This window comes from Cololabis saira, chromosome 17 (genome assembly GCF_033807715.1).
Source record: "Cololabis saira isolate AMF1-May2022 chromosome 17, fColSai1.1, whole genome shotgun sequence".
Lineage (NCBI taxonomy): Eukaryota > Metazoa > Chordata > Actinopteri > Beloniformes > Belonidae > Cololabis > Cololabis saira.
In genome coordinates, this window is record NC_084603.1 from 10292715 (window position 1) to 10311870 (window position 19156).

At 43.8% G+C, this 19156-nt stretch overlaps 1 protein-coding gene across 6 annotated transcripts in view; it reads right to left on the reverse strand.

The window, feature by feature from the left end:
* LOC133464018 (spectrin beta chain, non-erythrocytic 5) overlaps positions 1–19156 on the reverse strand; it is a 34409-nt gene continuing 15253 nt past the window's right edge. For 3 of the 6 annotated variants that reach the window (XM_061745934.1, XM_061745936.1, XM_061745933.1), the window contains exons 15-34: positions 18743–18892; positions 17374–17630; positions 15399–15534; positions 14652–14846; positions 13397–13549; positions 12300–12517; positions 11811–11994; positions 11564–11719; positions 9112–9459; positions 8795–8914; positions 5379–7316; positions 4064–4165; positions 3903–3977; positions 3736–3822; positions 3568–3659; positions 3392–3477; positions 3245–3305; positions 2958–3163; positions 1299–1445; positions 1–1203 (exon numbers count right to left, since the gene is read on the reverse strand). In XM_061745934.1, the coding sequence (XP_061601918.1) occupies positions 950–1203; positions 1299–1445; positions 2958–3163; positions 3245–3305; positions 3392–3477; positions 3568–3659; positions 3736–3822; positions 3903–3977; positions 4064–4165; positions 5379–7316; positions 8795–8914; positions 9112–9459; positions 11564–11719; positions 11811–11994; positions 12300–12517; positions 13397–13549; positions 14652–14846; positions 15399–15534; positions 17374–17630; positions 18743–18892 (4965 nt within the window). In that variant the 3' untranslated portion in view covers positions 1–949. The remainder of the gene's footprint in view (positions 1204–1298; positions 1446–2957; positions 3164–3244; positions 3306–3391; positions 3478–3567; positions 3660–3735; positions 3823–3902; positions 3978–4063; positions 4166–5378; positions 7317–8794; positions 8915–9111; positions 9460–11563; positions 11720–11810; positions 11995–12299; positions 12518–13396; positions 13550–14651; positions 14847–15398; positions 15535–17373; positions 17631–18742; positions 18893–19156) is intronic. The other 3 variants (XM_061745937.1, XM_061745938.1, XM_061745939.1) reach the window with 3 other exon arrangements.

The window sequence follows — 19156 nt, forward strand, 5'->3', positions numbered from 1 at the left end:
TGTCTTTAAAAAAATACATATTTAATCACAGCAAAAGGAAGAACGTGTTCTTTTGTTTGTTTTATTGTGTATATGGTGGTTGTTACAGCTGGTGCTTTAAAAAGGTACAAGATCAGGCAGTATCAAACTGCTGATTTGTAATGGATGAGCACGGAGGAGGTGGACTGCCGACACAATAGCACAGCAATGACAAAAAAAAAATCTGACTGAGTAAGAGGTTCGAAAAAACAAATCCAATCTGCAACTACACAGTGCACACTAATGCTACGTTTACACTACCAAGCACTTCATCCACCTTTGATTTGATACACCAGTTGGACAGATCTCATTCTTAACTACGAGTATCTTACAAAAGAAACGTCATCCGTGTCCACCAGATGCATCCTGCCAAGACGGAGACGTGATTCAGACCACAGCTGTTATCGCTTTCCCCGCCGACTCCTGTCCCTTTCCTCCTTTGTTGCTGGCTGATTTTTACCGGCGAGTTTCACAGGGAAATGTGCCCCTGTCACACAAATATACAGATATACTGTACGTACAGTCACACAACTCGAATCCCCAAACAGGAAGTGACAGTCAGATTTATGTGTCCATACAGCCCTGAAATAAACAATCAAACGTGATTCACATCAACAGAAGATAAATCTGATATAAGTTGCATCAGGAAGGTGTTGTGAATGTGGGCTAATACAGTATTGTTGGGTTTGCTCAAAAGATAAAAGCACATATGCAAAATGAACGCTCATGTAAAGATTAATTGTGAGGACTCTTTTGGCCCATGAAGTGATTTATAGAAAACACATCAAAAATAAAACTGTGGCATGTCTTTTGATTATAAATATGGTCAGTAGTAGTGTTTTTTTTTTGGTTAGTTTTCGCCTAATATGTGCACTGCACATGAGAAGCTATTTGTAAAACCCTTTTTGAAAGAACATAAACATTTCTAAACTCAGAGATCCTTTTTCCCAAAGAACTTCCTGAAGACGGACTTGTTGCGCGGCCGCGGCAGGCTCGTGTAGCCAATCAGAGCCGAGGCCTCACACGTGTCCTTCCTCCACCCGGCCGACGCCAGCCGTGGAGGATCCGAGCTCCTGCTTCCCGAGCAGCCGTCTGCTGGCTTGTCTCCCAGCACCAGGGTCACGGAGTAGTTGGAGCCCTTTTCCACAGGGGAGTGCAACACGGGTTTGATCTTCTGGTAGGTCGCTGGGAGAGGGCGTAAAAACATGAACGGACGATAAAATAACAGCCACAGTAAAGATGTTACAGATGATCATTTGGGTTAATAGCTACAAACCGACCAGATGTGAAGGAATGGGAGCGGTGCTTGCTGCTGCTGAACCAGTCCTGACTGCTGAAGACGGGGGAGTGAGGAGAGGGAGATGTGTCATCTCTGAATCCCTCACACAGTCTGTGAGTCACTGACTGCGTAAAGCTGCCTTTGCCATCTAGGAAGGGTCAAATGAAGAGCGGAGAGGCTGAGCAACCAAATGTGAAACATTCACAAGAAAAACACATGATTCCATCATATACAATATACACGGATGAAGTACTTTATTCGGAGTACCAGGTGTACCTAATAAAGCGGCCGGTGAGGGACTATCTACTCTCCACTGGGTCAGTTCTCAGTTAGACAAAGCCTGAGCTCCCCCTAGTGGCGCTTTTGTGCACCTGCAGCAGCCAGTTTAGTTTAGTTTAGTTTAGTTTATTGTTTTGCACAGTTTGAAAAATATACAGGAAATATCAAATATAAATACTATAGGTGCAGGAAGAGGCAAAAAAACCCAATGGGCTTATTTGAAGCCTCCACCGAAGTTATTCAAATTTCATGTGTTATAAAGAACACAAGATTAACATACAAAAACAAAAAGTATAACTCCACAAAAGTGATGGCAAACTAATAATGCAATATATAAATAATAAAGAATAAAGACAAAAAAATAAGTGTGTGTGAGTGTGCATGGGATATTGTTTTTACAACTTATGTTACTTATATTGACTCCTGAGCAAATAAGACGGTACACGTCGCTATGAGTGAAACACAAAAAAAAAAAAAAGAACATGTACTACCTTACATTGGGAAAACAGTGCCTCTTTCGTTGGTTGAAACATTTGTTAAAAGCATTCTGAATTTGCAAAGCTAAACTAAAGCCTCAAAAACAAAATCCTTGATAAAACGAAATCCTCTACATACTCCCAGTGGAGCCACTCAACTTCACCGGGGTAGTTGTAGCTATTTTTGATTTTGATTTTGAGGTTTTTTTTCGGTCCATTTAGATACAACATAATACAACATAAAAAAGGTCCAATATCTTAAGTGGCACCGAAAAGGTATAGGCTGAAGCCAAGGCTTATATAAGCCTACCCTTTTATGAACCTCGACCTCGTTTTATACAAAACAAAACTAATAATTTGGGTTCAAACATTGAAAAAGAATGGATATATTGGACAAGTAACAGAGGTATCTAGACAAGAAGCAAAGACAAAAAAACAAAGACCAAAACAAAACAAAAAACATACTATAAATTGCAAGGAGGGATAAATTAAATGGTTTTTGGCTAGAGACTGTAGAGCGCGGCGAGCAGAGGTTAAGAGTAGGGTGTGTAAAAAGAATTTAACATACAAAGTGGCTTACAGGGCACCTGGTATACATGTGCTCGTCTAAACGGCCGCGGAGAGCGGTCGTGCAAACACTTGCTACTAATTGCTACTATCATGGTATTATTATAATATTATCATATCAATGTTTTATATTTATCTAATATTTTATTTTTGAACTTATTTTTGAATTTGGTTACAGTAGTAAATAGTTTTAGTTCATTTTCTAAATTATTCCATAGCTGGACCCCCTTTATTGATACTTTATTGATATTGATACATTGGTAGCTACATCGCTTTTTGACATGCACGAGTGTGCAGCATGCAGTAGCTGCTTCTGATAAACACTTCAAGGGCCTCACCTTCCGAGGAGGGGATGTCTGACCGCTCATCCAAACCTTTTAGGCGACTCTGTGGCCCACGACCACCACATTCTCTGGTGAGGAAGACGACTTCTTTGGCCTGGCCGACCGACGGTGGTTTGTTGCTGGCTGTCGTGTGTGTGACATCACGTGGAGAGGTGCAGTGACAGCTTCGAGGATGACATCTAAAGCACGTGGAGGGCTTTCTGAAGTGAGGAGAGGATCGTAAAATGATCTCTGTGTGTAACACTTGTGAGGAATTGGTAGTAATTTGAGCAGCATCTTACATGGAAACAGGGAGATGTTGATCAAGAGGGACACTCGATGTTGACACAGATGCACCCTGGCCTTTTAAATCCAACAACACAGGAATCACATCAGTGCTACGTTACAATCGTTCTGGTGTGAATGAGCTTTGGCATCGTTATGTTTACCTGTGCTTGCTTGTATTTTCGAGACCCACTTCTTCATCATAAAGTGTGAGGAAGCATTAAAGAGATATTCAGACCCATCCCGAAGCCTGAGTGGCAGAAAACACTCCAGTTAGCATTCCAGATGATGGGAAAATGGGAAAAAAACAGCTATTATTTAGAAACCATTACATTATTACCGTAATCGAAAGCAGTTGGGCTTTTTGGTGTAGTCTGGTGCGGGTAAACATTCTGCTCCTGCGAGGTTCAGTGGAAGGCCACAGGCAGAACTCTGAAGCACATAATGATTATTAGTCGCCACATACACCCTGCCTCCAAAGATTATTTTTTAACTTTTCCTTGCTCACCCGCAGCGTTTCCTTTCTGTCCTGGAAGAAGCACAAGGTGTGTCTATACAGGACAGTGTGGTAGGAGTTCCAGCCCCTGGAGGCTGCCTGTGAAAATAAGATAAGAGTGCGTGCTGCTGACAGTGGATTTAGCATCTGCTGACTGTGGTGTCGTGGCGGTTCCTTACTTTCTTTCCTCCCAGCTGCAGCTTGTGCTTCCTGTCAAGGATTCCCTCCATAGACTGCTGCTCGGGTTTGCCGCTCTGAATGGGCGTAAAGGAATAACAACATTTGCTCAGAATGAGGCATGTTCCTCATCAATCCAAAACTCCCAGATCTTTAATCTCACCAGGATGAAACAGCGCCCCCCAGCGTGCGTCTCCGGGGCCGTCGGTGGCTGGCAGGCCCCGTCCAAGCCCATGTGAACCGCCAGTAGGCTCTTTGACTGGTCCTGTTCAACAAGAGTTTCCCAAGTTACCACTGATGAAACATTTTTCAGGCCTTTAACGCTGATGCAACAGCGATGAAAGCGGGCCAACTAAGGCAGCTAAAGTCTGCAGTGTTTAGCAGGAATCATTGTTTCATTTTCCAGAAACCAGCACTGGCGTGCTTAGTAATGATTTATATCTGCTGCATTAATAAATCTGAGGGTTACAACCCATTTCTGGGTCCACAGAGTTTATTTCTGGTCTTATTTAGTAGAAAACAGCTAGCAGTTGGCGGTGCAGTGATTTATAAACAGTTAATTCGACAACTATTGTGTTCCATGTAGGGCTGTTCGATTAATCGATTTTAATGTAATTAGATTATGTAATTAGAACGATGTTAAAACGTGAAACTCGTAAAATCGATTTTTTTTTTTTTTTTTTTTTTAACCTTGTCTGAACACATTAATGATTGATACCATATTAATGATTGATGGAAATACCTCTCAATACCTGCGACAAGTGCCCCATCGGAGAGGCTCTTTAGTGTAGGAGGGGGCGTTGTAACATGCCACCGGGCATCCCTCAAGCCAGATGCGGTAGACCGGCTCGTGTTCCTTGTAAAAAACTTGCAAATGTGAACAGCAAATGTAATGACTGACATTACACACCTCTACCTCCTTCATGGGTTGCATTATTATTTAGCATGCAAAGACCCAGTTTAGTTTAATTAGAAAATGTCTTGTTTTATTTAATTGGAAATATAACTTACTGTATGTTTGCAAGTGCTGATTTGCTGATTTTTTTTTCAGAGATAAAACTTTATATTTTATTATATTTTTTTAAACTTTTTTTCAACTTATTTTACAGAGTTTTGCACTTTATTCATTCATTTTTGGTTTAATAAGAGCAAAGTTTGCACTTAAAGCCCAATGGGGCAAATGTTCAATAAAAAAACAGCATATTTGAAATCATTTCTTTGCCTTTTGTCAATTCACAAAATAATCGTAATCGAAAATCGGATTTTGAGAGAAAAAAATCGAGATTTTATTTTTGGGCAAAATCGAACAGCCCTAGTTCCATGGTGTGTTTGTGTCTGGATATAAATCAATAACAGCACCTGCTTATGCAGTTGCATTTTTTTAATGCAATGAAAAAGAAAAAGTGTTTTTTTTTATAATTGTAATTTATCTTTAAAATATTGCAACATCACAGTACTACTTCAAACGCCGACCTCACCTTCAAGCAACCTCTGTGCTCTTCCACCTCCGCCCCCACCTTTGCCTCCTCTTCCTCCTCTTCTTCCTCCTCTCTGTATTGATAAACATATCTCCTATTGTCGCCTACATCTGGGAGCTTCACTGGGTCGGACGCGGTCTCGTTCACCGTCATCGAAGTCTTGCCGAGCGGTTCCCTGTTGGGGAAAGCTGCCCAGGACCTCCGGTCTCCCTGGGCCAGAGGGGGCAGATCTTGGGGATCCTCTCCTTTATCGTAACCCAGCAAGCTCTGAACGTGGGACGGCAGCTTGAACTCGGCCACTAGGAGGTTGGGCGCTGAGGCCGTGACCAGGTTTCTGAAGAGCACGGCCTCGTTTGTGGCGGTCGGGGAGGAGGACAGGGTCTCGGGAACTTGCTCTGAAGACGTGGAGTCATTCTGGTTGGGCTGGTACATGATGTCGGAGCAGAAGCTCTGCCTGTGGTTGGCGGTCTGGTTCCAGATGTCTTCCAGCTCTTCCTCCTCCTCCTCGAACTGCTGGTGGTCAAAGTGAACCGGCTCCGTGCTTTTCTCTCCCCCCGAGACTGGAGATGGAGTTGAAGACGTTACGTCGCCCTCTCTGGTTTTAGCGCAGTCTAAACCTCCGACGACCTCCAGGGACACGAGCCTTCCCACCACTCCTTTGGGCCGCAGGTTATCTGCACACGGAGCGTCGGTGCAAAGTTTGAAACCGCTGGAGGTGGAGATGCCGGAGTCTACAGAGTCCTGTCGACCGCTGACGTTCATGGCGGGCTTCAGATTCACCTTCATGTGCGAGGCTTGGTTCACCTGGAGCGCGGGACTCTCTTTCTGCTCGCACTGGGACCCTGCAGGGTTGTGGTGAACGTGTCCATTCAGGTCTCGAATGAGCGCGTGCACGCTGAGGCCCTCGTGTTTATGAACAACGGTACTGGAGCTGGGGGCTTGGTTCACATATATGTGCATCTGGGAAGGCTGACAGGCCCCATCGCCTTCATCTTTATGATCCAACAACACGTTGTCCCAGTCATGCGCTGCAGCCTGCGTGAACTGGGTTTTGGATGAATCGTCACATGCTTCGGTCAGATCATCATGCTCTTCCAACGACGGGGCAGGGGGGGCTTTGAAACCCCTGTCCACATCAGCTATAGACTGCTGTAGTTCAGAGAGGCTGATTTCAGCTGCACCGTGAGCGAAGGCAGGGGCGGCTCGAGTCTGTTTGAAGGAGCTCAGGATTGTGTGTCTCTGAGAGTGAGAGTCTGGATCCGTCCCCCCCTTTTTGGACTCTGGAGGAGCAATAGTAATGATGTCCTGGATGCTGGGGATGAGGGTCATGTCCTTCGGTAGATCAAAGCTCAGCACGGAGCCCAAAGAGAGAAATCTGCATTGGCTCTTCACCGTACCCGGGGAGGCCGGCGCGGTCGGTCCTGCTGATACAGCGTATGGAGTTATGTTGTATTCTCCCGAACACTCCGTCTCAATGTCCTCCACCAGGGAGTTCTTCATATAGGCCATGGTTTCTCCTCCATCCCCATCCTTTGGTGAAGTCTTCTTTTTCCGGCCTTCCTTCAGCGGCCACGTGCGTGTGTCATACGACATGGTCTTGCAGTCGTAATGGTGCATCTCATCGCTCTGCTCATCCACCCCCATGATTTTCTGAATAGTATGTCTGCGGGCGTCTATCTTCCTCTTTCTCTTCTTGCTCATTCTTTTGAGGCTGCTGAAGATGGAGTTACCGCCGCCTCCCGGTAAAGGGTGGAAGGACACGTTGGTAGCCTGTGGTCCAGGTGTTGAGGAAGACTGCGAGGAGGAGGAGGAGGAGGATGGCAAGAAGGCAGGGGAGACCGAGGCTGCAGAGCTGCTCTTGAGACGGGGAAGGGTGATACTCTCATAGACAGGGGCCCCAGCCTGGTTGTTATCCTTGACATGCAAGTAGGTACTTACCTACAAAAAAAGAGAAAATGATATTAGGCGTGTGCTTGCATATTCATTCAGCTGAAACTGTATATTGGGTGTTGCAGATATTTAGTATCTCCACGGTCATACACATGCACGCCGCGGGCTGAAGCCTCGCAGCTTTCTGGGAGAACAAGAGCCCTTTTTATGTGTAACAGATGGGTGCTGGTATGAGAGCAAAAAACTGAATATGATAAATATCTCGCACATCCAAGAACACAATGGGCCGAGGAATATTTGAGCTGCACGCGCGAAAAAAAAACAGTAAATGTATAAAAACTCACCAAAGACAAGAAAAAAAAGGACAAAAGACCACGGACGTGATTGCAGTTGCAGACTTAACCAAAATCATATGTGGCTACACATGCCGTCATACACAGCTGTAATGTCTTGACCTTTCAACTGTGTGACTAATCTCTTGTTTCTGTACGAGCCCCAGACTATAAATCATGTTGTGCAGTCTGGGGGCCTTTTGAAAAGGTTCAGCACCAGTTCCCTGTCTCACGACTCCAGCTCTATTGGCATTTGGGACAAAACTCCTGCAGGGAGCCAATTTGGTGCACAGTTTTCATAGGCCGGGGAGGATGAGGTCATCTGTTTCACACAACTGTGGCAGTGCCACGGAGAGTCGAACATGAGCAGGTTTACATCAGCCTTTTTCGATGAAACGCCAGAAGGAGACGAGAAAGCTTCTGTCAACAACCGCAGCAGGGAGGACGACTGCGTGCGCTTTTCTTACTCATCGCACTCATTCTGTTGCTGTCAGCAGGGCTTTCCAGGTTGAAACGCTGCCTCGTTTAACAAGTTGTGACCCAAAGAAAACAGTTTTAGCGTCAGACAAAAGCATCGGTGGGAATCTCACTATTCACGAGAGTTTACAAAAGACAAGCTGAGGAGACAGAATGATGCTGCTCAGGCAGATTACTGCAGAGATAGATTCACCGTCACGCTCACGTGCTCTCGCTGGAATGTGTGACAAGATCCAGTTTGAAATAAATTTCCCCTTAATCAGTCCACTTGTCTGTTTAATGGCAGAATCAAAATATCTTTCGTGATAAGGTCTTCGTGTGCTTTGTGTTAATCTTCATCTCATATTTCTCTGAATGTACATGAAGAATGTGCTTAGATAAGAAGCATACATTTTTTTTTTGCAGTTTTATGTATTTACAACTGCGGTTGAGTGGGACATTGTGTTTTAACAGTAAAACAATTTGTCTTCCATCACCTTTCTCATGCTAATCAGATTTTCCAGCCATAACCACTTTGGATATGGCGTCACCACATAAAAGATAACATTTTGGCAGAACTTACTGTATTTCCTTTTATGTATGTCTAAGAGAGAGAAGGCAACATTATGCTGCAAGTTAGTAGGATATGCTGCCCCCAGTCGGCAGCTCCACACAGCATGCAGTCTCGGCACACTTGGAGACGCAGCATGCAACACCAGTTCACACTGAGCAATTTACCTCCATTGCACTCTGCCGAAAAATCTTTTTCTTTCGCTTTAAACTACCCAAAGTGTTTTCCAAAAGCCCCTGGCAGCGCCTCCAAAAGTTTTTATGGGTAGAAGATTGAGGCACAGTGGGCTAAGGGAGAGAACGGGGGAAAAAAAGAGGATGTGAAGGCCAAGTGAGACAGTCCCGGAGGGAGATCCGATGCAGTGTTGCAAAACACAGAAGGAACAGTGAAGGCTAGGAACGGAGCACGTGCATTCAGAAAAATCCTGTCATGTCACTTTGGTGTCGGGAAAGCTTTAGTCTGAAGAGTTGCGTTTGTTTCTCACCCTGTGGATGGGCTCAGAGGTCTCCTGCTCCATTTCATCCAGGTCAAGCACCTGCACCTGGCTGTCCCCACTGTTACCAAAGCTAAGGATGAGGTTGACTTCGCCCCCCAGGGGAGGGCTGCTGTGCTCCTTGAGCACCATGATGCTTGCCTTGGAGGAATCTCCCTTAGGACCGCTAACGTTCATGATCTCATATCCATCCTCGGACTGGGTCTCTTCACGCTGCTTGAAGCGCTGCGGCTGCAGGGTTGAAGGATAACCGTCTCCTGCTGCATTTGTTGGGTCTCTGCAACCGCTGACGACATGGGGCTGTTGAGAGTGAAGCGCCTCGAGCTCCGGAGCTGAACTCTGCAGGGGATTTCACAGACAGATGAATAAATATTAATTACTGGCCAATACGAGTTCAATCAGAGTGACGATTCTCAATCAGACAGGTCATGATTAATGTCAGCTCGAGATGAAGGCATTTGCTCGCATGTGAGTTTCCTCAAGATGTTTTACTTTAGTACCCATGACTTCTTCAGCGGTGACTGACTGGTGAGTAATCGTAGAAGCGGGTCATTATCACCTCAAAAGTTGCTGGATTCACATGTGAGTCATCGCGGTCACATGAGTCATGGGGCTAATGTAGGTCGAACGCTCTCAGTTATCGCTGCTCTTGGAGGAGTAAAGGAAGCTACCTATTTTTTCCATGCAGCGGTGCCTTTCTAGTGTGTGCAGTCAAATGTAATGGCGGCATTGCAGCATCAGAGAGGGAGTGACACTAAACAGAGTGGGCCTGCACAACTTACAGACAAGATGACGAGGCACAACATGTATTATTTCATACTTGTACATTTTTCTCTTTTTGAAGGAAAAATCCATATATTTTTATTTATTTATTTATTTCATGCATGGTGGTCAATCTACACACCCATGACCGAAAAGGAGCAGGATGAAGACAAGTCTTATTTTACCTGCCCCTTATTAAATACCAAAACAAAAAGATCAGTCAATGTAACCAATATTTACACTAAAATATACACTTAAAGAGAACCAGCCACATATATCAATAATACTGCTTAAGTCCCAGCCTATTCATGATCATATAACTTAAATATTTTATCTTTATACATTTTTTTGAACCTAAGTAAATTTGTGCATTCCTTTAAATCATTCTGTAGAGAGTTCCACAGTTTTACTCCCACAACCGATATACACATTTGCTTAAGAGTGGTCCTTGCACGCTGATGTTTGAAATTATATTTCCTTCTATGTTCTATAACTTCTGGATTTGAAAAAACAAACAACTGCTGTAGATTACTTGGTAATACTTTTATTTTTTCCCTATGCATAACTAATAATGTCTGTAACTCAACTATTTCTTTAAATTTAATAAGTCCTGAATTAATAAATAATCTGTTGGTGTGTTCTCTGTAATTTGTTTTATGTGAGTATTAAAGGAGCTTGAGGCCGGATTGTGGCAGGATTTATGAAATAAATTTGTATACGTTTTAAGTTTTCTAGTAATAATGTCAGATGAAGCGTTCCAAACCCAAAAGAATGAGCCCTCTAGTGTATCTCTCCTTTGCCTTGAACAGGCTGTGTGCTGCAAAATGTGCTGCAATTCGGTCCCGAATTTCCCGCGCTGGGCTGCGGATGTGACGTCACATGACGCTGCATGTGCGTTCTCCCCGTTCTCCCGTGCCGGCTTCACTGTTGGCTGCAGTACCCCCGACGGCCGTCGTGGTGAAGGGTGGCGCTAGAGAGTCTCATTTCTTAAAAGGAGCCTCAAGCTCCTTTAAAAAAAAACATATTACCGTATTTTCTGGACTATAAGCCGCACATGTATATAAGCCGCATCAGCTCTATTTTAAAAAAAACAATAAAAAAAGATATATAAGCTGCATCCGCTCTATTTAGAAAAAAAGATATGCAAGCCGCAGATATTTATGTTGTTAGATTAGATATTTACTACATGTACAGAAGGATTTTGAACTGTAAATGATGTACATGTTTGTACCTAAATAGATTCTTTCCTAACAGTGTCTTTTAACACGGCAGCAACTTTGCTGATTAAAACGGGACAGAACCAAGAGAAAATAACCAGTATTTATTCATCTATTTATCTGTTTGAAATCTGCTTCTACTTCTATCTGCTAAAGAAGAAGTAGCGTATTCTTCTTTGCATTTATTTTGTCTTAGTTTTTATTCTAATTCCGGTTAGCACTCCCCCTAGCGGTGGAAGAAAAATCCACAGAATAGCCGCACCTTTGTATAAGCCGCATGGTTCAAAACCTGTGAAAAAAGTAGCGGCTTATAGTCCAGAAAATACGGTATATTATGTACATATGAGGCTTGGAAGTAGAATTTCTGTATAGTTTTATCATTATCCTTAAACTAGTTTGAACCAAGGCACGTCCTGTCCTGGATTGGATCTACTGCCACAGTAAACTCCACCTTGATGATTTACCTCTGGTAATGAAGGGAAAACTGTTGCCTCAGAGTAAATGTTATCTTGTGAAGACGCCTGTCTGTTCTTTTTGTGATACCACTGTAGTTTCTGGGCCCTCCAGTGCACCGAGATCCAGCCGAGCATGCTCCTCAGTTCCTCCATGCGCTCTCTCACCTGCAAGATACCGTGATACAAATGTGGATCAAATCAAATCAAATCAACGAGGACTGCGGGCAGTCGGGTGTGTGTGTTTCTTCCTGCTCACCATCTGTGTGAGGTGGTGTTCCTTGTTCAAAAGAGTCTTCTCTGTGTCTGCCAGCTCATCAAACTCCTTAAACTTCTGCTCAATTTGCAAGTCCAGCTCTGTTGCCAGCGGCTTCTGCCCATCTCTCCCAAAGTGCAGGGCCGTGTCTGAGAAAATGTATGATCTGGTGTCTTCTGTCCATGAGCTGTTGGGAGGTGTGGGTGGGGGAAAGGAGGTGGTGTTAGAGACAAGGAACAGGACTTTGAGAAAGAACACACATCGCAAAAAACATGAGAATGGCCAGACTACTCGTTAGGAAGGAGATTCATCGCCCTGTCACACCCAGGAAACTTGCTCTAACCCTCTCAACACATCCGAAATTCCACATCTCTCCCGGGCCCCGACGAGAACATCCTGTACTTTCCTTCAGCGATATTGTTCTGGGCAGATGTTTTCACCCAAACGGGTTATGAAAGAACCTGTGTCTCCACATCCTCACATCCGGCTTACATCATGGCGAGGTAGCTCCTGAAGAAGTCCTGGAGCTGCACGAACTCCCGCAGGTGTGCTTTGTTTTCCGTCACACTCTCCCCCAGCTCGTCCCAAGCCTGCTGCGTCGCTAGGATCTTGGCCTGGAGTGCGTGCGCTCTCTCGGGGCACAGCTCCTTCAACCGGGAGGCTTGGTTCTCCATCTCCTCCGCGTCCTCTCTGATGGCCTCGTGGTCCGTCTGTGGAGAAAATCACGTCTCCCATCAACTCAAGCATCATTTCAACAGCCTGTATCAATTGCGTCCCTGACGATGACCTCATCTCAACAGCTTTATGCACATATTCTTAGAAGTCCATATGGTCCACATATGGGCTGCTGCAAAATAGCAAGCTCGTAATCTGGGCCACTTTTTTTTCTGCTTTTGACGAGGCAGTAATTAATAGCTTTCGGGGCTCTCTGAGAGCAATACTTCATAACATTTCTGAGCTCGGCGGAGCTTCAACAACACTGAGTGGTGGATGCCTGTCTGCTGACGCCACAGTTATTTCAGTTCGGGAGATTAGGTCATTTCTGCTCTTCAATCGTATCAAGTCCAGACAGCTGTGTGCATGTGCGCGCGTGTTTTTGTGCGAGTGTGTGTGTGTGTGTGATTAACAGAACACTGCCCAAAAAATGACTCATACAGAACTTCACCAACCCCGACTCCACAACCGTGTGACCTCTGGACACTCGCACACACCCTCCCAGATCCATGCATAAACACACACACACTCTGAGAGGGACGGGAACAGTGACGCACACCAGCACAAATAAATATCCTGAGCGGATGATAAACTTTTGCATGCTCCACGCGTGCATGTGTGTAATTGCACGGTGCGGTGTATATTGAACGCAACACAAAGCAGGATGGGATGGCATCAGTTGATCTAGGACAGCAGAATCTAACTGGAGGTGAGCGGGGAGGCAGACGAGGGGAGGTTTCCCTCTTTTAGACCACAGAGCAAAAAATCCCATTATCCAAAGTCAATGGATTGGAATGCTGGATTGCATTAGAGGCGGTGAATCACTTCAGATGTTTACAGCGTAATCACAACATGAGCCAGGATGTTCTTCTCACCTCCAGGTGGTCCTGCCTCTCCTGCAGAGCCTCCAGGCCGCAGCGGTCTGGCTCACACTGCATAGCCATGTCTGTCTCCTTCTCCAAGATGTCCAGGCTCAGCTCCTTGCTGCGGCACAGGCACTCCACCACACGCACCGCCAGGCTGGCATGCTAGCGAGGCACAGAAACATCGGGAGATAAGGCCGTCAATAAGTCATTCAACTTTACTCCGCAGCATATGGTTTCCAAGTGGAGTCCTGGACGCCCCTCCAGCCATCTGCGAAGATGACATTTTTGATACCAAGAATAAATCTAATCAACGTTAATACCCTCAGAGGAGGTGGAGTGCTAATTGTTTGGGAGCTTTTCAGGACAAGGTCACATCTAGACCAGATGTGGCTCTTTTAAAAGTTCAGGAATAGAAACACTATTCGGCACCTGTAAGAATGTCGTACCTCGGAGCTAAACAACCACTGGCTCTAAGACCCAGGAACCTGGGGCCAGATTCACCAATATGTTCTTAAGAACGATCTTAAGAAATGTCTTAAGATCTAAAATTAAGAAGTTCATAAGAAAGTTCTTAAGTGCAATTCCTCAATATTTTCTTAAGAACCGTCTTAAGAAATGTCATTTCTTACGAATTTCTTATTTTTCCTACTTTAGAACTTCTTAAAATATGGCTGTATCCGAAATGACATACTAAGTACTACATGCTACATACTGCATCAGTATGTACTGTATACTGCATACTAAATGAAGGATTCAGTACGCCTGTACATCAGAGCCGTCACAATTTTAATAAATGTATTAAAATGAACATATCAGTCTATTGAATTTCATTTTATCTTATTAAGCTACATATGTTTGGCTTTTTATTTAGTGCACCTCTACGTACTTGGTATACAAAATTATATATATTATTCATTTCATTCAGGCTTACCTTTTCACAGAATAAATTTTAAGACAGGTCAAAGTTGTCTTAAAGTTAATAAAAAAGTCAAGAACAAATTTGAGAACTTTTATTTCAAGAATACCATTTATTCTTAAGTTTTTTCTTAAGAAGAAACTTAAGAAGAAAGTTGAGAAAATACGTAAGAACTTTTTTGGAGAATATGACTTCTTCTCTTTTTTCTTCTTAAGACTGAACTTAAGAAAAAAATGACACTTAAGAAGATTTTTTTTTAAGAATGTTTTGTGAATCCGGCCCCAGATCTCCTACATAGAAACGCTTTCAAGAGAGAGTGGATAGAAAAGCCCGGTCCCATCTCCTCACCTTGCTCATTATCCCCTGGATGGCCTGGTCATTGCTCTGTGATCGACCTCTTTCCTTAACGGTGTCGTTCAGCATCTTTACAGCTTTCCGGAGCTCCTCCACAGGATCCCCCATAGTTTCAATTAGGGGTTCCCCCACGCCGCTGCTTTGGAGCTCAAGCAGAGTCGGAGCTGAAGACATTTCACTGTGAAGAGGCTTTAAGATGGAAAGACAGAGAGAGAGAGAGAAAATAACCAACAAGGTTTTTTACAAAACAACTTTATGTCTGTTATTAGATAATAAACAGTGTACATTTTCATTAAAGGACAAAAAAATGACACGAATCAAAGCAGTTTTGAGTTAATATGGAATATGTGTTTGCAGAAAAAATTGATGAAAAATCTCAGAGCATTAGACCAATGTTGAAATAAACTGCTGTTTTATTCCCCTGACAAGATTTAAAAATGTTATTCCATTGATGTAATATTGTAGATTGAGTCCTTGCAGACAAACCAAGGTCATTTTAACTTTGTATGTGTAAAGAAAGTACAAGTAGAGTACTGATGTCATACAAACTAGTGTGTTGGACTCTGAGCATCATGATTTAAACCCCATCACCTCTGTTGTGTTGAAATGGAGGCAGGATCACAAAAACAAATGATTGAAGACATCCAGACAGACCAAAGCTCCCAACAATGCCAAATTCAGATGGGTTTAATCAAGAGCATTTTCTAAACACTTAAAGCTTCGCCTCGTGATGTTTCTCACCTGGCCGAAGCTGTATTGACTAACGCTGCGCTCCTGGCTCTCCTCCAGCTCCATGCACTCCAGGAACTCAGCCAGCATGCGTGTGTCCTGCAGTTCTGAGCTCTGCTGGGTCAGGGCGCTCAGGACACGCTGGTACCTATGAGACACAAACACCAGCGAGGTTGTTTTTAGATGGAAGTCGTACTTTTCTTTTGTCGTCCATACCCACGTACAGATCTGCGTCCCGCAGCAGAACCAGGCAGAGGTGGACAGAGTACTCGACCCCAGTACTTGAGTAAGAGTACAAATACTACTGGTCAAAATTGACTCCGTTACAAGTAAAAGTAGCTCAGTCAAAATATTACTCGAGTAAGAGTAGAAAAGTACTTGCTTTTAAAGGTACTTAAGTATCCAAAAGTAAATGCTTTTAAATTTACTTTAAGTAAACGTAAGAGTAAGAGTAGATTTCTTATTTTCCACATCAGTAAATTACTATATTTTTTCTAAATTAATTGTTGCGGGCGGCTATGTCTTGACTTGTTGCAGCTCTGTCTTGACTTGTTGCAGCTCTGTCTTGACTTGTTGCAGCTCTGTCTTGACTTGTTGCAGCTCTGTCTTGACTTGTTGCGGCTCTGTCTTGACAAACGCAGGCTACTTTGGCGGTATCGTTTTGAGGAGGCTTGGCGTATTTCCGCTTTACGTACATCCCAGTGGAGAGCGTGCACTGTGATAGGTCTCCTCCTTTGACAAAAACAGCTTGTGTCCAATAGGATTTTAGGGAAGAAGAAAAAAGAGCAGACCTGAAAGTAACGAGTACTTTTCAGCCTTCCTAGAAATTTACTCGAGTAAAAGTAAAAATATTTGTCTTGGAAATGTATTCAAGTAAGAGTATTAAGTACCAAAGAAATCTAATACTCAAGTAAAGTACAAATCCTCTGGATATGTACTTAAGTACAGTACTCAAGTAAATGTACTCCGTTACTGTCCACTACTGGAACCAGGGCCACAGTGAGCACCTCGCCGGACGGCTGCTACCATGCTAAAGCACTGTTTATGTTGTCATTTATCATGTGTCACATAAACACATCCTCTGCCTCAGGTCACAACGGTACTTCATCTGTGCAGAGTTTACATTTGAGATGATAGAGGGATCCGTTTGACAGGGTACGCTTTTTTTCAGAACAAATGAACCTTAAGCTGCTTCCTCGTAATATTAAATAATGACATCATACCAAGTGTCCTACAGCTGCTCAGTGAGGGCTTCTACCTGGACCGGCGGCCTCTCAGGCGGGACACACGCGGCTATCTTTGCCCCATCCCACACCCCCACCCTGGAAACACTTCCCTTCAGACATTTCCTTGTCTTTATTTTCCTTGGTCAGCTCGCTGGCCTTTACAGAGTCTGAACCTCTGTTTATAGACACAGGTATTCCCAGTAAACCAGCCACGTCATCTGGTTTTACAGAGACTCCCTGGGAAGGACCTGCCTCGCAACGGCACTCCTTAAAGGCAGGCGTCATCCCGCAAACACGGAGCTGGGGATTCTGACACACACTGACAAGCTGAGGCCGAGGCGCGTGTCACAACTGCGGGTTAGACCTCGCTAACTGCAGCATGACACACAAACGAATACTCTTGAACTGTGCAATTAATGAGCACATGGAGAATACTTCTGCCAACTTGGACAAAAAGGGCAACTCATGAGATCAATGGGTATTTATGTATTTGTGGTTTATGAGGTGAAATTGTTTGTCTTAAATGTGAACTGGTAATTCTAGGAATAAAGTCTTCCACTTCACGAGCGTGGCAAGCCCTAAACCTGTGACCTTCTTGGAAACAGTGACATAGTATATTTCGTGACTAGTGTGACTCGCAAAAACCACCAGCGTCCGATTGTTGGGATCCATCACGCGATGGTTCCATGATGACAAACACCAGGAGGGCCCAGGGGGGGCCCGGCCCTGACCTTTCCTTCTCCCCGTTCCGTGAAACGTACTTTCTTTCCACCTCCTCCATGCGCGCCGGTAGCCCGCGGGTGTGCGGGTGGCTGTAGCCGTGAAGGCGCTCCACCTCCTGCTTGAGAGCGCTGAGCTCCAGACTGCGAGCTGCCACCTCCTTCTCCAGCAGACAGCTCTCCCGCTCGGCCAGGCTCATCGTCTCAGGGTCGCCGGCCAACGCAGACTCCTTCAGGGAGAGCTCCACCGACTCCAGCCAGGCGTCCAGGCTGCCCAGGGCTTGGAGCACTTTCACAATCTGGCCAGAGTAAGAAAATACAAAGCCAGTGAGTGAGTATGCAAAATATTTCTTGTGAAGCCGATTTAACGCACAGTGAAAACAACAAAAGGTCCTGCACAGAGATGTCAAGTAATGAAGTACAAATACTTTGTTACCTTACTTAAGTAGAAATTTTGGTTATCTATACTTCACTGGAGTAATTATTTTTCAGACGACTTTTTACTTTTACTCCTTACATTTTCACGCAATTATCTGTACTTTTTACTCCTTACATTTTAAAAACACTAAAAACTATCCAGTTAAATTGCTCCATCCGGATAGAGTGAATTTGGTTGTGGTTGTTTCAGATGTTCTTGTCCAGTTTTGTTCTTACATCCGTTCCCTCAGATTCCTGCAACTAAACTTGGATGTACATTCCAATAAAGGTTAGGATAAATGATAACATGCCTCTGAAGTTTGACTTTTTGCACCATTACAATACTTATAGGCAACTAGTCATCATATCTCCTGCTCTCTAAAACACACGTTAATGCTCAATAGTACACATATATGGTTCTTTAATATATTTGCATTATACTAAGACGCATTCATTTTCAATGGCTTTTGTCCTTAATGGCTTTTTCCCCCTTAAATTACTTTTACTTTTATACTTTAAGTAGTTTTTAAACCAGTACTTTTATACTTTTACTTGAGTAGAAAACTTGAGTTGATACTTCAACTTCTACAGGAGTATTTTTAAACTCTAGTATCTATACTTCTACCTGAGTAATGAATGTGAATACTTTTGACACCTCTGGTCCTGCAAATAGATGACAGCAACTATACCTGATGGAATAAGATTGCATTTTGGCATCAATGTGATAAAAGACTGCAAATAAATCATCACGCCAGATTGGCCGCTGGTTTAAACTCATAATCAAATTATGTGGAAGCAAACTTTACATTATTTACAACTGTGAGTACACGCCGAAGGCTCTGCCAATAATGACAGCAAAGATTAAACACAGTGGGGTCTCTAAACCATGATTGCAAGCACACGAGCCCGGCTCTAACAGGAGCACCGACACAGGATAATCCACGGCGAGCATAAATCTGCAGAAGAGTCTTCAGAGATATTTCATGAATCTCACCCTGAAGCCCAGTTGCTCTGAGGCCTGCAGAAAGGTAGCATTCCTCTGGTGCCTCCTCTTCAGTTCTTCCCACAGGACTTCCAGCTGGCTGAGAAACTCCTCGATCTTCCTGCTGCCGGGGTGCTGCGCACACACGAGCCCGCGGCCCTCCTGAGGAAGCAGTTTTAGTTAGTTTAGTTTTTTTAGTTTATTGTTTTGCACAGTTTTTTTAAAAAAATATACAGGAAATATCAATGATAAACACTATAGGTGCAGGAAGAGGCAAAAAACCCAATGGGCTTATTTGAAGCCTCCACCGAAGATATTAAAATTTCATGTCAAGATTAACATACAAAAAAAAGAAAGTAAAACTACACAAAAGTGATGGCAAACTAATAATGCAATATATAAATAATAAAAAATAAAGACAAAAAA